This window comes from Caretta caretta, chromosome 6 (assembly GCF_965140235.1).
Source record: "Caretta caretta isolate rCarCar2 chromosome 6, rCarCar1.hap1, whole genome shotgun sequence".
In the NCBI taxonomy this organism is placed as follows: domain Eukaryota; kingdom Metazoa; phylum Chordata; order Testudines; family Cheloniidae; genus Caretta; species Caretta caretta.
Genome location: NC_134211.1, coordinates 243,417 through 261,553, shown reverse-complemented (window position 1 = coordinate 261,553; position 18,137 = coordinate 243,417). Strand labels below are relative to the sequence as shown.

General features: G+C 63.0%; 1 protein-coding gene across 2 annotated transcripts; it reads left to right on the top strand.

Moving 5' to 3' along the window:
- The first annotated feature begins 187 nt into the window (after nucleotides 1-187).
- Nucleotides 188-18,137, top strand: LAT (linker for activation of T cells). Of its 2 annotated transcripts, XM_048853089.2 has the most exons (13): nucleotides 189-291; nucleotides 6,130-6,240; nucleotides 6,624-6,660; nucleotides 6,937-6,989; nucleotides 7,199-7,262; nucleotides 13,461-13,522; nucleotides 14,144-14,170; nucleotides 14,420-14,486; nucleotides 16,244-16,329; nucleotides 16,826-16,879; nucleotides 17,232-17,294; nucleotides 17,599-17,664; nucleotides 17,998-18,137. In XM_048853089.2, exons 2-12 carry the CDS (start codon nucleotides 6,135-6,137, stop codon nucleotides 17,655-17,657), a joined length of 678 nt encoding a protein of 225 aa, XP_048709046.2. In that variant the 5' UTR covers nucleotides 189-291; nucleotides 6,130-6,134; the 3' UTR covers nucleotides 17,658-17,664; nucleotides 17,998-18,137. The 2 variants fall into 2 exon arrangements, with proteins under 2 accessions (XP_074985199.1, XP_048709046.2); XM_075129098.1 differs by lacking the exon at nucleotides 14,144-14,170 and having other exon boundaries at nucleotides 188-291.

Genomic DNA, 18,137 nt, shown 5'->3' with positions numbered 1-18,137 from the left:
TGCCGGACCCAGCTCCCCCCGGGAGGGCACTTGCCCCCCACTCCACCCCCCTACCTTGGGGGTGAGCTCTGCTCCTCGCTGAGCCGCTTGCCCCCTTGCACAAGAGCGTGAGCCCTCGTGCCCCTGTGGGGGGGCCCCTCCCGAGCCTCACACACCTGCCGCTCACTCAGTGCTACGACTTCCTGCCGGGAGCTCATTGCCCGCCGCAGCTTCCTGCCGGGGGGAGAGCGCGAGCAGGGCGGTGTGGGTGGTAGCCCTGGAGGAGCCAGCACCGGACGCGCCACGGCCCAGGTAGGTGCCCCCCCCCCCCCCGCGCCCGGCCCGGCTGCAGCCGGACGTGGCGTCTGTCCCCTGGGGCCGGCCAGATGCACAGCCTCTCCCCTCCGCCCCCGGCTGCAGTGTCACCCTGCCGTCGGGGTGACCCTACCGAGCGCTGGATATGGGGCTGGGGCCCTCTCGGGGGGCCGGGCGAGGTCCCTGGACTGGGGGGTCTCCAGGCCCCCTGCCTGTGAAATCCCCCCCTTCTCCTGCTGGGGAGTGGGAGGGGGGCCGCTCAGCTCCCCCAGATCTCCAGTGCCTGGCCCAGACCCATGGCGCTATTCCCCAGACCCCGCACGGCCACACCTGGAAATGGGGGGCTGTGGCCCCCCAGCTGGGGCTCCTGCCTGTGACCCCTGCAGGGACAGCGGTGGGGGCGAGGCACTCAGTGGGGGCCTTGGGCGGGGCCGGAGATGGGGCCTGGCCCGGGACCCGCTGGGGGGTCCGCAGATGAGGCCACGAAGGGGTCAGTGGTGACCCTGGGGGGCTGCCCAGAGCAGCAGTGTCGCCGTGGGGCACGGTGGGGCTGGGCACCGGGGGGCAGCGTCTCCAGGGTGCGCTGCGCCCCCCGATACCATCTCGGCTTTTCCTGTTTTGCTGCCTCAGCAGCGCGAGCTCCATCTCGCGGGGCGTTGGCGTGACCGCGGCGCCCCCCTCAGGCCAGCAGCGTGCGGCCAGGGCCCACGCCGAGCTGGCTGGTCACTCAACCGTGCCGTGGGGCTGGGGCCCCGCATCCCCGACCCCAGCCCCGTTAGCCCTGGGCTCCCCCACTGCTCCCCCACACCTCTCCGGTGCCCCTCAATCCCGACCCACAGCTCCCGTTAGCCCTGGGCTCCCCCACTGCTCCCCCACACCTCTCCGGCGCCCCTCAATCCCGACCCACAGCCCCCGTTAGCCCTGGGCTCCCCCACTGCTCCCCCACACCTCTCCGGTGCCCCTCAATCCCGACCCACAGCCCCCGTTAGCCCTGGGCTCCCCCACTGCTCCCCCCACACCTCTCCGGCGCCCCTCAATCCCGACCCACAGCCCCCGTTAGCCCTGGGCTCCCCCACTGCTCCCCCCACACTTCTCCGGCGCACCTCAACCCCGACCCACCGCCCCCGTTAGCCCTGGGCTCCCCCACTGCTCCCCCCACACCTCTCCGGTGCCCCTCAACCCCGACCCACAGCCCCCGTTAGCCCTGGGCTCCCCCACTGCTCCCCCACACCTCTCCGGCGCCCCTCAATCCTGACCCAAAGCCCCCGTTAGCCCTGGGCTCCCCCACTGCTCCCCCACACCTCTCCGGCGCCCCTCAATCCTGACCCACAGCCCCCGTTAGCCCTGGGCTCCCCCACTGCTCCCCCCACACTTCTCCGGCGCCCCTCAACCCCGACCCACAGCCCCCGTTAGCCCTGGGCTCCCCCCCTGCTCCCCCACACCTCTCCGGCGCCCCTCAACTCCGACCCACAGCCCCCGTTAGCCCTGGGCTCCCCCACTGCCCCCCCCCACCTCTCCGGTGCCCCTCAACCCCGACCCACAGCCCCCATTAGCCCTGGGCTCCCCCACTCCCCCCCCCACCTCTCCGGCACCCCTCAACCCTGACCCACAGCCCCTGTTAGCCCTGGGCTCCCCCACTACCCCCCCCACCTCTCTGGTGCCCCTCAACCCTGACCCACAGCCCCCATTAGCCCTGGGCTCCCCCCCTGCTCCCCCACCTCTCCGGTGCCCCTCAACCCTGACCTACATCCCCCGTTAGCCCTGGGCTCCCCCACTGCCCCCCCACCTCTCCGGTGCCCCTCAACCCTGACCTACATCCCCCGTTAGCCCTGGGCTCCCCCACTGCCCTCCACACATCTCTGGTGCCTCTAAACCCCGACCCACAGCCCCTGTTAGCCCTGGGCTCCCCCCCTGCTCCCCCACCTCTCCGGTGCCCCTCAACCCCGACTCACAGCCCCCGTTAGCCCTGGGCTCTTCCCCCCCCCACTGGCACCCCTCAATTGTGATCTTGATGGGCCCCTCCATCTTCTTCTCCAGCTCCCCCCGCCACCCCGCTGGTTCCTCTCCAGTGAGTTCCCAAGCGCTGCCGGTTTCCGACCCTAACCGACCCGGTGGTTTGTGGTCGGCCCTTGGCCACGCTCCAGGGCTCACGCTGCCCCGGCCAGGGCCTGTTTGCAGGAGCCATGCTAGCAGGGGCTGCCCTGGATGGGGGCCTGGCGGGGGGGGTGCGTCCAGCCCCATGCAGGGCTGTGTCCCTCTGACACGGGGACTGGGACAGGAGCAGGATGGGGAGCCAGGACTCCTGGGTTCTGTCCTAGTTCGAGGGTGGGAGTGTCTAGTGGGTTAGAGTAGGGGAGCTGGGGGTCAGGACTCCTGGGTCCTCTCCCAGCTCTGGGAGGGGAGTGGGATCTAGTGATTAGAGCAGGGAGGTCAGGACTCCTGGGTTCTGTCTCCAGCTCTGGGAGGGGAGTGGGGCCTAGTGGGTTGGGGGTGGGAGGGCTAGGAGCCAGGACTCCTGGGTTCTGTCTCGAGCTCTGGGAGGGGAGTGGGGCCCGGTGGTGGTGGGGGGGCAGGCTGGGAGCCAGGACTCCTGGGTTCTGTCTCGAGCTCTGGGAGGGGAGTGGGGCCCAGTGGGTTGGGGGTGGGGGGCAGGCTGGGAGCCAGGACTCCTGGGTTCTGTCCCCAGCTCTGGGAGGGGAGTGGGGCCCAGTGGTGGTGGGGGGGCAGGCTGGGAGCCAGGACTCCTGGGTTCTGTCCCCAGCTCTCCTGTGTGACTTGGGGCTGGTCCCTGCCCCCCGTGGAGTGTTAGTTTCCTTTCTCACCCTTTGTGTGTTTGGGACTGTCTCTTCCTCTGTGTCTGGGCAGCACCCCAACTCACGGGCCTTTGATCTGGGCGGGGGGAGGAGCCCAGGGAGTTCGGGTCGGTCCTACCATAATAAGGCACAAGAAGTGAGGCGTGACCCCGGCGTGGGTGGGGATGGTGCAGGCGGCCGGCACCCGGGGCAGCGGGAGCCTGGCAGGCCCCAGGGTCTCTGGCGCAGGGGCCTGGCCTGCGTGTGAGCTGGGCCCCGCTGCGGCTGCGTTGCCGGGAGCTCGGGGCAGGCCCCAGCCGCGGCTCCCTGGGGGCGGCAGCTGCAGCGAGAGCCGGGCGCTGCTGGGGTGGAAACCGCAGCTGCAGAGACGGAGCTGAGCAGCGCCCGAGCCGGCAGCCCCGGTCCCTCCGCCCACCTGCTGCAGCAGCAGATCCGGCCTCCCCCACCCCGGTGACTCACCCTCCCCCCCACAACCCCCCAGGAGCCGGCGGGATCCGGCTCCACCATCGGCCCAGCCTGGGACCCAGCGTGCTCGGTGCTGCACATACCCTGCGAGAGACGGCCCAGCAATGGCGGGCTTGGTGGCCAAGGGCCTGGGGCAGATCCCACAGTCTGGCAACAGCAGAGTCAGGGATGAAACCCAGGAGTCCTGGCTCCCGCCCCCTCCCCACTCCAACCCACCAGGCCCCGCTCCCCTCCCAGAGCCGGGAGAGAACCCAGGAGTCTGGAGAGAGCCCCATGCACGGCTACAGACTAAGGACCGAGCGGCTGGGCAGCAGTTCTGCGGAAAAGGACCTAGGGGTGACAGTGGACGAGAAGCTGGATATGAGTCAGCAGTGTCCCTTGTTGCCAAGAAGGCCAATGGCATTTTGGGATGTATAAGTAGGGGCATAGCGAGCAGATCGAGGGACGTGATCGTCCCCCTCTATTCGACATTGGTGAGGCCTCATCTGGAGTACTGTGTCCAGTTTTGGGCCCCACACTACAAGAAGGATGTGGATAAATTGGAGAGAGTCCAGCGAAGGGCAACAAAAATGATTAGGGGTCTGGAACACATGACTTACGAGGAGAGGCTGAGGGAGCTGGGATTGTTTAGCCTGCAGAAGAGAAGAATGAGGGGGGATTTGATAGCTGCTTTCAACTACCTGAAAGGGGGTTCCAAAGAGGATGGCTCTAGACTGTTCTCAATGGTATCAGATGACAGAACGAGGAGTAATGGTCTCAAGTTGCAGTGGGGGAGGTTTAGGTTGGATATTAGGAAACACTTTTTCACGAGGAGGGTGGTGAAACGCTGGAATGCGTTACCTAGGGAGGTTTCAGAGTAGCAGCCGAGTTAGTCTGTCTTTGCAAAAAGAAAAGGAGTACTTGTGGCACCTTAGAGACTAACCAATTTATTGGAGCATAAGCTTTTGTGAGCTACAGCTCACTTCATCGGATGCATAAAGTGGAAAATACAGCAGATGTTTTTATACACACAAACCATGAAAAAATGGATGTTTACCACTGCAAAAGGTTTTCTCTCCCCCCACCCCACTCTCCTGCTGGTAATAGCTTATCTAAAGTGATCACTCTCCTTACAATGTGTATGATAATCAAGGTGGGCCATTTCCAGCACAAATCCAGGTTTTCTCACCCGCCCCTTCCAAAAACCACACACACAAACTCACTCTCCTGCTGATGAAGTGAGCCGTAGCTCACGAAAGCTCATGCTCAAATAAATTGGTTAGTCTCTAAGGTGCCACAAGTCCTCCTTTTCTCCTGCTGGTAATACCTTATCTAAAGTGATCACTCTCCTTACAATGTGTATGATAATCAAGGTGGGCCATTTCCAGCACAAATCCAGGGTTTATCTCCTTCCTTTGAGGTTTTTAAGGTCAGACCTGACAAAGCCCTGGCTGGGATGATTTAGTTGGGGGTCGGTCCTGCTTTGAGCGGGGGAGTTGGGGGGGGGGACACGACACCTAGATGACCTCCCGAGGTCCCTTCCAACCCTGATCTTCTATGAGTCCTGCCTCCCAGACCCGACCGCCCTGCTCCAACCCACCAGGCCCCACTCCCCGCCCCGAGCTGGGAGAGAACCCAGGAGCCCTGGCTCCCCTCCCCCCCCCCCCGCCCCAAGGTGCGATGGAGGCCCTCTCTCTGTCCGGGGTCCCCCCAACCTCCTCTCCCCCTCTCCTCCCCAGGTTCGATGGAGGCAGTCTCTCTGTCCGGGGTCCCCCCAACCTCCTCTCCCCCTCTCCCCCCCAGGTGCGATGGAGGCCGTCTCTCTGGCCGGGGTCCCCCCCAGGTGCGATGGAGGCCGTCTCTCTGGCCGGGGTCCCCCCCAACCTCCTCTCCCCCTCTCCCCCCCAGGTGCAATGGAGGCCGTCTCCCTGGCCGGGGTCCCCCCCAACCTCCTCTCCCCCTCTCCCCCCCAGGTGAGATGGAGGCCATCTCTCTGGCCGGGGTCCCCCCCAGGTGCGATGGAGGCCGTCTCTCTGGCCGGGGTCCCCCCAACCTCCTCTCCCCCTCTCCCCCCCAGGTGCGATGGAGGCCATCTCTCTGGCCGGGGTCCCCCCTAGGTGCGATGGAGGCCATCTCTCTGGCCGGGGTCCCCCCCAACCTCCTCTCCCCCTCTCCCCCCCAGATGCGATGGAGGCCGTCTCTCTGGCCGGGTCCCCCCCAGGTGCGACGGAGGCCGTCTCTCTGGCCGGGGTCCCCCCCAACCTCCTCTCCCCCCCAGATGCGACGGAGGCCGTCTCTCTGGCCGGGGTCCCCCCCAACCTCCTCTCCCCCTCTCCCCCCCAGGTGCGACGGAGGCCGTCTCCCTGGCCGGGGTCCCCCCCAACCTCCTCTCCCCCTCTCCCCCCCAGGTGCGATGGAGGCCGTCTCTCTGGCCGGGGTCCCCCCCAACCTCCTCTCCCCCTCTCCCCCCCAGGTGCGACGGAGGCCGTCTCCCTGGCCGGGGTCCCCCCCAGGTGCAATGGAGGCCATCTCTCTGGCCGGGGTCCCCCCCAACCTCCTCTCCCCCTCTCCCCCCCAGGTGCGATGGAGGCCGTCTCTCTGGCCGGGGTGCTCTGGGCCTTTGTGCTGGTTCTCCCGGCAGTGCTGGCCACCGCTCTCTGCATCGGCTGCCGGGACACAGGCTCCCCTGGTAAGTCCAGCTCTAGCCAGGGGGGCAGCATGGCATTCACCCCAATGCACAAGGGGACCCAGCACCTGCCCCCCCATGCCTTGCTGCCCCCCCAGGTACCCCCACCCCAGCTCCCCCTGAGCTCCCCCTGACACACACCCTGCTCCCCCCCAGAGCCACCCCCACAAACACACTGCTTCCCCCAGGGACATCCCCACACCTTCCTCCCCCCCTCCCCCCGCAACATACACCCTGCTCCCCACCCCCAACCCCACACCAGCCCCCTCCCCCTTGCTGGGCTAACATGGGGGGTCCTGTCCCCTCAATCTCTCCCATCCATGGGAGCAGAGTGGGACAGACCCCTCTGCCCCCACCCCTAACGCTGCGCCCTGCTCTCTCGCCAGCCCACGGTGCCCAGGCGGTGGGGGACTACGAGTACAAGTGAGTCTGTCCCCGTGTCTGTCTGTCTGTCTGTCTGTCGCACAGCGAGGGGGCTGCCAGGCAGGGGATTGGGGTTCCCTGGGGGAGGTGCGAAGGGTGGGGAAGTGGGGTGTGGTCTTAAAGGCTGGGATTGGACAGAGGGCAGGGGGGACTGGGCATGTGGGGGGCTCCTTTGGGGTGAGTGTGGGGGGGTTGGTGGGATCCCTGGTGGTATCTGGCAGGTGCTGAGGTGGGGACCTTGTCTGGCTCTAATGGTGTCTCCTCTGCCCCCCACAGACCCCCACCTTGTGTCCCCCCCAACAGCTTCATGGTGCTGACCCGAGCCAACTGTGAGTACCCCCCATGCACCCCACCCTGTACCTCTGTCACCTCTCATATCCCCTGCACCCCATCCCCTATTCCCCACCCCCACACTGTACTCCCTGCTCCCCCATCCCCTGCCATGCGCCCCACCGCACCTCCACACCCCTGAACCCCCATCTTCCCGCCCCAATGCCCCCCAGTCAAGCCACTGTCCTGTCTGCCTGTGTCTCCCCAGATCCCTCCAGGAACCAGATCAAACAGCAACCGGTGGCTCCCGCTGAGCAGTTCCTGTCCATCCCGTGAGTACCCCAGCGAGCCCCCCTTCCTGCCCTGCCCCCACCCCCGGGACACCCCCACCCTGAGCCGTTCCCATCCATCCCGGGAGTACCCCAGCGAGCCCCCCTTCCTGCCCTGTCCCCACCCCCGGGACACCCCCACCCTGAGCCGTTCCCATCCATCCCGGGAGTACCCCAGCGAGCCCCCCTTCCTGCCCTGTCCCCACCCCCGGGACACCCCCACCCTGAGCCGTTCCCATCCATCCCGGGAGTACCCCAGCGACCCCCCTTCCTGCCCTGCCCCCACCCCCGGGACACCCCCTGTCACGGAGTCCCTGGGCGATGCTCTGGAACTGCTCCCCATGAAGCCGGGCAGGACTCTGGGGCAGTCTCCTCTCGGGGAGCAGCCTGTCTGCAGGACACACAGCTCACCCGGCTTCCACCTTCCTGGGTCGGACCTCGGAGCATTCAGCATCCTCTGCCCCTCCGGGCGCTTCCCACAGCGAGTCCGCTCAGGCGGGGCTCCTGGGGAAGCCAGAGGGTCCTGCACCCCAACTTCGCAGTCAGACGTGACTCTCAGCCAGCCAGTAAAACAGAAGGTTTATTAGATGACAGGAACATGGTCTAAAACAGAGCTTGCAGGTGCAGAGAACAGGACCCCTCAGCTGGGTCCATTTTGGGGGGGCAGTGAGCCAGACAACCCCGTCTGCCCTTCACTCCATGTGCCAGCCAGCCCCAAACTGAAACTCTCCCCAGCCCCCCCTCCTCTGGGCTTTGTCCCTGTCCCGGGCCAGGAGGGCACCGGATTCCTTTGTTCTCCAACCCTTTAGCTCTCACCTTGCAGGGGGGAAGGGCCCAGGCCATCAGTGGCCAGGAAACAGGGTGTCGGCCATTCTCTGTGTCCAGACCCCTGCACACACCTGCCCTCTAGGGCTCTGCAACGATCATACACCCTTATCCCACCCCCTAGAGACTTAGGAAATGCCTAGGGGAAACTGAGGCACCCCCACACTATTCAGAGGAAACATTAAGAACAGTCCCACTTCGTCACATCTCTCCCCCCTTCGAGATCGAACTGAGCGGGGTCACTTTAGCTGGTGACCTGGGGAAGTTCGAAGCCACCAACGTTCCCATGGATGCCCCAGCATCTCTCCCATTCCTTGGTAGGAGTTACACCAGGCCCTTCCAGTTTCACGCCCTCCCTTAGGTCGGGGGTGGTCGACAGCACTCGCAGGCCACATCTGGGAAGGTTTATGTGGCCCGTGCCCTTTGGCCACCCCAAAACCCCAGGGGGTCAAACTGGGATTGGGTCTTCTCCCCAACAAGCTGGCCAAACACAGCCACTTGGTTATAGGACTGTTTAACTTTCTTAACAGCTTTCACTTCATCTGAGACCTTCTCAAAGCTATCCACACTGGATTTTTCAACAGGACAGTCAGTGGATCCATTCACAACAGAAAATTTCTGGCTGTTAGGAACTGAAACTTTCTTGATTAAATCACTTTCACACCCTTCAGTTGCAGTAAACTTCTTGCAAAGACTCCATGAGGATTCCTTTCCCGAGGGCTTTTCTATGCAACAATTCACCCCTCCCAGAAATTCTGCTCTTACCCTCTTTCCCTAGGGCTTGCTCTAGGGGAACACTTTCCTGAGCAACAACAGACTCTTTCTGGGTCTCCCTTACATCCAGAATCACCTCTGGCCCATCCGATGGATTCCTACACAATCCCCTTTCAGGCAAACTTACAGACTTCCTAGATAAAAGGTCAGAAGCATTCTCCTTCCCTTTGCCACACACAAGTTCAGGAATCTTTTCCTTCTTGCTACAGGTTTCCACAACCTCAGTAGGTAACACAATCACATCACCTTCATGCTCTCCTTGTGCCCTGGCTAGGATCTCACCCTGATTAGACAGAGTTGCGACACCCTTTCCCAACAACACACTAGCAACAGGCAAAATACAAGCACCAGAATTGTCTGGGCTCTGGGATTTTACATAGACCCTAACTGGATGCGACCTAGTTACCGGGCCATTCTCCCGAGCAGACACAAACTTAGGACCCTTCCCTTCCTGGGCTTTAGCTGAATCCAGAACCAGCTCTGAGACAACTGCACGACCCTCAACCATCACAGGCTGAAAGGCCCCTTCTGTCTGCTCCACAGACAAAGAAGAGCCGGACACACTTTCTCCTTTCCCAGACACACAGCTTGGGATCTCATTCCCCTGGTCCCAGCGCACAAGGCTGGTCACAGACAACTGCTTGGAGATCAGGGTAGCTCCCTCCACAGACAAGTCAATACCCCTGACAGACACAGGGACGTTTCCTTCCCTGTCGCAATTCTCCACCCAGCTAACAGGTAAGGTCCAGGGACACTCATCTTCCACTCTCCTCGCCTTCCCACCCTGCTGACTAGACACAGCCATCAGCTCACAAGGCTGCCTGGGCTCATCCAAACTTTCCTTACCAAGCACCTTGCCACTCCCCACAGATCCCCTGCCCTGCCTGTGTCTCCCCCCACTCAGCTGGGGTCTTATCTCCCCCCTTGCTCAGCACTGCCCTTGCTGTCCCAGTGGGGATAGGCAGCAAGCTCCCTGCTTTCCTCACAGCATCAGAGCCAGCGTGAGCCCCCTGGGTGCTCAAGGGGGCAGGGAGCCCCAGGGGTCTGGTTACGGACAGGCAGGTAGCCTGAGCCTACCCGCTCCTCCCTGCTGCCAGCCAGGTCATCTGCATTTTCACTGACCATTTTCCTCTCCGCCGATTGGTTCCCTGGATTCAAATTCAAACCCTTGGCAGTTACAGGAGTAAGGCCTGGATCCTGTCCCAAAGAGACATGGTCACCCCACAACAGGGTCTCGCAGCCGATATCCCAGAGAACCCCAAAAACCAGCCAGCCCCACCCCTCCTGGGTCTGCACAGGGATCTGGGCCATAGGCAGGGCGAGGGGCTTCGTCCCTGGGACCCTCACACAGCTCACACAGCCCCTCAGCATCTGAGGCTGCACCACCCAGGGCCTGACACCAGTTCTCTCTGTCCCAGGATCTCGCCACCCCAGGAATGTCTCCCCATTGACCATCCCCTCCCGCTCCCACTGTGGGTCCGAGGGGCCTGGCCCCAGGAAACTCCACACAGACATATAGGTTGGGACCAGGAGTGGGAGCCTGTCCACCTCCCCACCCATCTGGCTGATGGAGTCTACGGCCTTGGGACCCAGCAAGGGAGCTAGACACCGGGGCTTTTCCGCAGGGTCCCCCTGGTTCAAATCTCCAGCCTGCTCAAAGGCAGTGAGGTGGTCATCCACATCCCCCCCCCTTAACCAGGGGCAGCAATTTAGTCTCGAGGTTCCCTGCGGAACTGGCCCCCGGGGTCTATCCCCACTCACCCTGGGGAGGTCCCCTAGGCCTCTCCGCTCCCCCACCGCCAGTTCATGCTGCTGCTGCTTCTGCAGCTCTTTCTCGGGCTCTCGCTGTCTCCCACGGTCCTCTTGCTCTCTCGAACTCAGCTCCAACCTATCCATCTCCGATCCCCCCACGATCGTGAAGACCCCCGTCTGGTCGGGGACAGGATTCTTGGCGATGCCTGGTTCCCACTCCAGCTGCTCCCAGACCCTGCTATAGCCCCATTTGGGGTCAGGAATCTGTCCCTTAGAGCGGTCATCCTCCTCCAGCTGCACGATTAACTCTGCTTTGGTGAACTTTCCAACGCTCAACCCTCTCTTTCTGCACAGGGTTACAATGTCCTTCTTAAGGAGACGGTGACAGGCCGTCACTCCGCTCCTCCCAAGTTGTTGTGGACTCACAGGCCCGTGTGTTCTCAGCTCCCCACGGTTTCCTAGGGAGAACCCCTAGTGTGCCAGCCCTTCTCGAGGTCACCACCTCTTTGCCAGGGTCGAGCTGCAGACTCCTCCCCTCCGCCCCTGGGACCGCTCGCTGCAATCCCCCGGGGGACCCTGTTACTGCAAAAGTCCTTCTCTCTGGTCACACACTTCCAGGGGTTAACCGCCCCCTGAAACCATCTCTCTCTGAATCTTCAGCACGCCTGGTCCCCATCAATCCCCCTTCGTTTTACTGCTCCCCAGTCACTTACTGCAGGAAGCACCGTCCACGGGGTGCAGTACATCCCACTGCTACCACCAGTTGTCACGGAGTCCCTGGGCGATGCTCTGGAACTGCTCCCCATGAAGCCAGTCACGACTCTGGGGCAGTCTCCTCTCGGGGAGCAGCCTGTCTTCAGGACACACAGCTCACCCAGCTTCCACCTTCCTGGGTCTGACCTCTGAGCATTCAGCATCCTCTGCCCCTCCGTGCGCTTCCCCCAGCGAGTCCGCTCAGGCAGGGCTCCTGGGGAAGCCAGAGGGTCCTGCCCCCCAACTTCGCAGTCAGACGTGACTCTCAGCCAGCCAGTAAAACAGAAGGTTTATTAGACGACAGGAACATGGTCTAAAACAGAGCTTGCAGGTGCAGAGAACGGGACCCCTCAGCTGGGTCCATTCTGGGGGGCAGTGAGCCAGACAACCACGTCTGCCCTTCACTCCATGTCCCAGCCAGCCCCCAACTGAAACTCCCTCCAGCCCCTCCTCCTCTGGGCTTTGTCCCTTTCCCGGGCCAGGTGGTCACCTGATTCCTTTGTTCTCCAACCCTTTAGCTCTCACCTTGCAGGGGAGGGGCCCAGGCCATCAGTTGCCAGGAAACAGGGTGTCGGCCATTCTCTGTGTCCAGACCCCTGCACACACCTGCCCTCTAGGGCTCTGCAATGATCATACACCCTTACCCCACCCCCTAGAGACTTAGGAAATGCCTAGGGGAAACTGAGGCACCCCCACACTATTCAGAGGAAACATTAAAAACAGTCCCACTTTGTCACATCCCCACCCTGAGCCGTTCCCGTCCATCCCGGGAGTACCCCAGAGACCCCCCCTTCCTGCCCTGCCCCCACCCCCGGGACCCCCCCCCGAGCCGTTTCCGTCCATCCTGTGAGTACCCCAGTGACCCCCCCTTCCTGCTCTGCTCCCACCCCCGGGACACCCCACCCTGAGCCGTTCCCATCCATCCCGGGAGTACCCCAGCGACCCCCCCTTCCTGCTCTGCCCCCACTCCTGGGACACCCCCACCCTGAGCCATTCCCGTCCATCCCGTGAGTACCCCAGCGACCCCCCCTTCCTGCCCTGCCCCCACCCCCGGGACACCCCACCCTGAGCCGTTCCCATCCATCCCGGGAGTACCCCAGCGACCCCCCCTTCCTGCTCTGCCCCCACTCCTGGGACACCCCCACCCCGAGCCGTTCCCGTCCATCCCGTGAGTACCCCAGCGACCCCCCTTCTTCCCTGCCCCCCACCCTGAGCAGTTCCTGTACATTGCTGAGTTTCCCCCAATCCTCCCACCCCTTGGAGCTGCCCCCTGATCCCTGCCCAGAACCCGTGGGCTCCCCCAGTGCCCCATGAATCCACCCCACAGGCCCAGTCTCTGGGGCTGGTGGGCACCGGCCGGGCCCCACAGACGCTGCTCAGGGGGTGTGGGGGCGCTGCGGTCACCTTGCTGTGGATACATCAGGGCGTGTGTGGGTGTCACAGAGCCCCAGGATCAGGGCTACGGCCCCCAGCTTTGGAACAGACCCCCGGGGTCCCACTCTTCCTCCAGGGTGAGCCCTGCAGCTTCCCCCTGAGCCGGAGCCCGGGTTCCTGTGGGACTGGCCGCGGCCCAGCCCTCGGGTAGCCCAGAGAGCAGCAGGTTAAAGCTGCAGAGACCCCCGGCCCCGTCCTGGGGGAGCAGCGACACCAACCCGCCACCCCCCGGCCAACACGTACCAACCCCGCCTGGTCCCCTCTGTCCTCTGAACTCCCCCGCGGGGCATGCCTGGCTGGCTTTCAGGGGGCGGGGGGGCAAGACACAGTCGTTAGCAAATATCCCGGTGATTGGATTTGCCATTGTGCTCCATGGACCTGGCCCAAACCCGAGACAGCTGGATGCCCCTCCTCTGCATCGCTGGGCCTCTGCAGAGAGCACAGGGCCCTTCCCCGCCGCTCGTGAACAATGCATCTGGGGAAACTGAGGCACACACAGTATTCACCCAAAATCTCGCAGAAAATTCCTCTCCATCTGGGGGGCGTGATAGGCATGTGCTCTGCATGGGGCAGGGCATGTTGGGGATGGCAGGGGTGTCCGTGTGCTGGATGGTGGGGCTCAGGGCTGGCCTGTCCCTCCTGATCCAGCCCCCCCATTTCCAGGCGATCCCCACAGGCACCCCAGAGCCGCCAAGTCTCCTTCACCAGGACAGAGACCGACAACGGTGAGTGTGGGGGGCTGGCGGGGAGAGAGAAATGGGGACATACAGACAGAAACACAGGGAGACAGACGGGGGATGGATGGATGGGTGGACAGGCGGAGGGCTGGGGCAGGGACGGGATAGTCATGATGGACAGACAGACGGACAGGGGGATGGGTAGATGGGGGAATTGATGGACAGTTCGGGGGACAGGCGGACGGCTGGGGGGCAAGGCAGATGGGGGATGGACGGGTGGACAGCTGGGGGTGATGGGCAGACGGCTGGGGGGGATGGACGGCTGGGGGGCTGGACAGATGGGATAGTCATGATGGACAGACGGAAGAACAGCTGGGGGGACGGACGGACGGGGTAGCAGTGATGGACAGATGGACCGACAGGGGGATGGGCAGATGGGGATAGACGGACGGGATAGCAGTGATGGACAGACAGATGGATGGGGGGACAGGCGGACGGGGGACGGACGGACGGCTGGGGGGATGGACAGATGGGATAGCAGTGATGGACAGACAGATGGACGGGGAGGATGGAGGAGTGGGGAGTGACGGGCAGAGATATGGGGAGGGGGAGGAGGCGGTCACTGGTCTTTGGGGGTGACGGACACATTTCTCTCCCCTCCCTCTCCAGACAGTGTCCCCAGCTACGAGAATGAGGGTGAGTCTGGACACCCACCGGTTAGTGTGTGGGGGGTTAGGGGTCAGTGTCAGAACCACTGCCAGGTTGTGGGGCAGGAGGGTTGGAGGGGTGGTGGGGTGGGCAGAGATTGGGGGCGGGAGAGGTGGTGGGAGGAGGTGGAGTGATCAGAGGGTGGGGGCAGGTGGGAGGGGAAGGGGGCGGGGGAGAAGGGGTCAGAGCAGCCGGTGCCCCCCCATGCTAACCCCCCTCCCCGTGTCTCGGTTGCAGAGCGACCCCATGGGGATGACGACGACGACAATGACTATAACAACGAGCTCTACATCACCGGCTACGTGTACGGGCCATGGGGGGGCAGTGGGGGCTGGGGGTGGGGGGAAGATGGGGGGCAGGGGGAGATGGGTCGGGGAGGCCTGCGGGGGACAGGCCACGGTGTGGCAGGGCTGGGTGGTGGCACTGGGTCCAAGCCTGGGGGTCAAAGGTCATGGATGGGAGCTGTGACAGGTTGCCCCCCCTTCCGGGGCGCCCCCTGATGTACTGGGGTCCCACTGAGCCCCCCCGGTTCCACCCGCCTGGGCTCCCTCGCCCTGTCTTTCAGTTCCATGGCTGGCTTCTTCCACGGCCAGCTCATGGGCTGCTCTTTGTCTGGCTCCTTCCGCTCCCTGGTCTCTCTGCCGCTGTCTCTTGTGCAGCTCCGCTCTTTCATCCGCCTGGAAGCTGCAGAGCTCCAGCTTTGTGGTGGCTTGACTGTTACTCGCTTTCCTGTCCCTGCTTCCCTTGCCCGGAATAAGCAAACCGAAAATAGCAAACCAGGAACCACTTTGTCTGTTCTCCACTTAAAACTCACCGAAACTCACCACCAGTGTCTCGGCACGATCGGCTGTGCACATGGCCCTGCTTGCTGCACCACGGTGACAGGTTGCTCCCCCCTTCTGGGGTGCCACCTGATGTACTGGGGTCCCACTGAGCCCTCCAGTTCCAGCCATCTGGCTCCCTTTCCCTGCCCTGCTGAGCCAGGCCCTCAAGCCCCCTCCAACCCACACACGGGTAGGGACGCACCCAGTGGCAGGAAGACACAGACGCTGAAATCAGCTCTGTGTGGGAAGACTCAGCTCGGGAGTTGCCCAGCACTCAAGTGCAAACCCCCTCTGGAGTGTAAACCCTAAATTGTATCCTCTTGAGCTGCACAGAGAACTGTACAGCGTAAGCTCATGAAATCCGCCCCCCCCCCCAATGTGGAGGAAGATATGCACAGCTTTCTGCCCCCCAGTTATGAATTCCACAAACTGGTTTTAGAGAAAACAAAACCAACTTTATTAACCACAAAAGATAGATTTTAAGTGATTATATGGAATAGCAAACAGATCAAGGCAGATTATTTTAGTAAAACTGCAAACTGAGCTTAACACGCTAGAGAGGCAGGATATAAATTAGCAAATTCTCACCCTGAGTGATAAACAGGCTGGCAGATTCTTAAGGCCTTGGTCTTCCAGGTTTTCATACACAGGCTAAAACTTCCTCTAGCCTGGGACCATCAGTCCTCCAGGTGTGGTGGTGCAGGGAGAGTGAGGTCCCCACATGATGTCATTTCCCCCTTTTCTACCTTCTCCCCACTTGCTGGAAAGCTCTTTTGCTGTGAGCTGGGTCAGACAGTTCCCATTGCGTAGTGCTGTCTCGGAGAGGTGTCTGTTGTACACAGTTCCTGGGGTAATCCTGGTGCTTGTGTGTATTTCCTCAATAAGCCACTAACATTGTTGTACCTGAAAGGCTGCTTGTGGGTGTTCTCAACCTCACACGTGTTTCAGTAACACCTATGTAGCCCAGCTTCGTAACTTCACGTACGATGCTGGCATATACAATCCAATGGGATACGACTGTCTAGCAGATCAGGACTTTTAGAATGATACGTCACAAAGCAGACTTTGTACAGAACATATCCTAATTACATGACCGTGGTGAATGTTGGGGTGTCAGGGTGTCACTGCGGTCATTGCTGTGGGTGGGTGGGGGGCAGGGCAGGGGCAGAGCCAGGAGTGCGGTGTATGCTCTCGCTGGTCAGTCTCACCCTTCCCATTCCTCCTCCTCCCCCCATAGGGAGGTGCTTCCCGACAGCATCACGGAGACGTCCCCCAAAGAGGTGGTCACCTCGGGGCCAGAGCTCAGGGACAGCGTGTCCTCAGGTGAGTCTGGGCCCCTGCCAAGCCCACCCATCTCCCACAGGGCCTGAGCAGAGACACCTCAGAGGGCCACTCTGGGTACCTGTCTCCCAACCTTAGCTTGGGCCCATACAGTCCCCGGGACTGTTTATGGGTGGATCTAGTGTCGGGCAGTTCCACCGTCCCCTGTGATCAGCATTAACCTCCCTCTGCCCCCTGGCATTGCGCTGTGGGGGCAAGGGGAGGAAACAGCCACCTGACCCCTTCTTGCCCTGATCACTATCTCATCCCTCGCACCCCATTTGGGTGTATCCCCGGCCCCCAGTAGCCCAGCTGTATTGGGATCCAGGTGTAATTTATGGGGAGAGGAGTGACCCGAACATCTCTGGGTGGGTTCCAGCTTGGGGCCTGGGGGTTGGGGGTATGGGGAGCAGTTGGGGCTGTGGGGTTCCCAGGGTCCCTGCTGTAGGGAGAAGTTGGAGAGCAGGTCCTCCCCCCTCACTGACCCCTTCTCTGGCAGTGGCAATGGGGGATGAGTACGAGAACATGCCGGAGGCCCAGAGGGAGTCGCTGGGTGAGTGCGGGACCCCCAAACCCATCTGTCTGTCTGTGTCTGACCCACACAGGGGGGTGGGGGTGGGGATCCTGGAACTGGGGCTGACTGGAGGAAGAGGGCAATTCCCGGGTAGGGCCTGTGGGGAGGAGCAGCAGGGGAGGGGTTGTGGGGAGGAGATGAGACTGACCCCACCCCCACCCCAGGGTCCCCCGGGGGCCGGGTTGGCATCCCAGTGCACAGGGGGATGGTAGTGGGGACTGAACCCCACAGGCCCCAGTGCAGTGGGGTCCCCTGGGGCAGTTCCTCCATCCCCGGTCAGGGGGTCCCCCTGCACACGCCGTGGCTCACTGCCCCCGATCGCTCCCCACAGCTGACAGCCTGGAGTACGTCAACATGCCAGAGCCTGGATCCAGCATCCCTGACGCCCACTATGGTGAGTGTGTGTGGGGGGGGGTACCTGCCCCTCCTCCGCTATGGTGAGTGGGGGCATCCCCAAGCTGGGGGGACCCTTCCTCCCAGGGACCTCCTCGCTGGGGCCCCAGGGACCTCCTTACAAGCAAGATGTATGAATAGCACCCAAGGAGGCTGGGCTGTGGGGAAGCCCCGTGTGTGGGACCAGGGGGGGTTCTGGGGAGCTCTGTGGGGGCTGGAGGGGTTTTGGTGAGCCCTGAGGGTGGGGCCTGGCGGGGGCCAGTTCTGGGGAAGCCCCGTCTCACCCCCTCTGGCTCCCGTCACAGGCACCAGCAACCGGGAGAGCGAGGACGACGGCCCCGACTACGAGAACCTGCACAGCTGAGCGCGAGGTACTGACGCCCCCCTCTCCCCCACGCCTGCCCTGCCCCATCTCCGCCCTGTGCCCTGCACCCCAAACCCTGACCTCTCCCCAGCACTCCCAGGGCCACCTGCTCTGACTGCATCACGTGGGAGCCTCCACAAAGGACTCTGGGAGGGGTCCCCCCTGCACCTCTCACCCCCCATGGCTGGGGCTGCAGCCGTCCCACACTGGGGGGGCTGGGTCCCCACCTGTCTCTCCACCCTGGGTCCCCATTACCCTAGCCCTGCCTGGGTCCCCCCAGCGTCGGGGCCCAGATCAGATCCGTCCCCGCCCCGCATGACCTCATGGCTCTCTATTGCAGGCAGACCCCCAGCTCTGGAGAGCGACACCCCTGCGGGGAACCTGCCTTCGAGGAGCGAACGAACAGCTGGATGAGCCTCCAGGAACCTCGCCACAGGGGGCCCCGAGAAACCTCCCGGCTGGCCACACCTCTGCACCCCA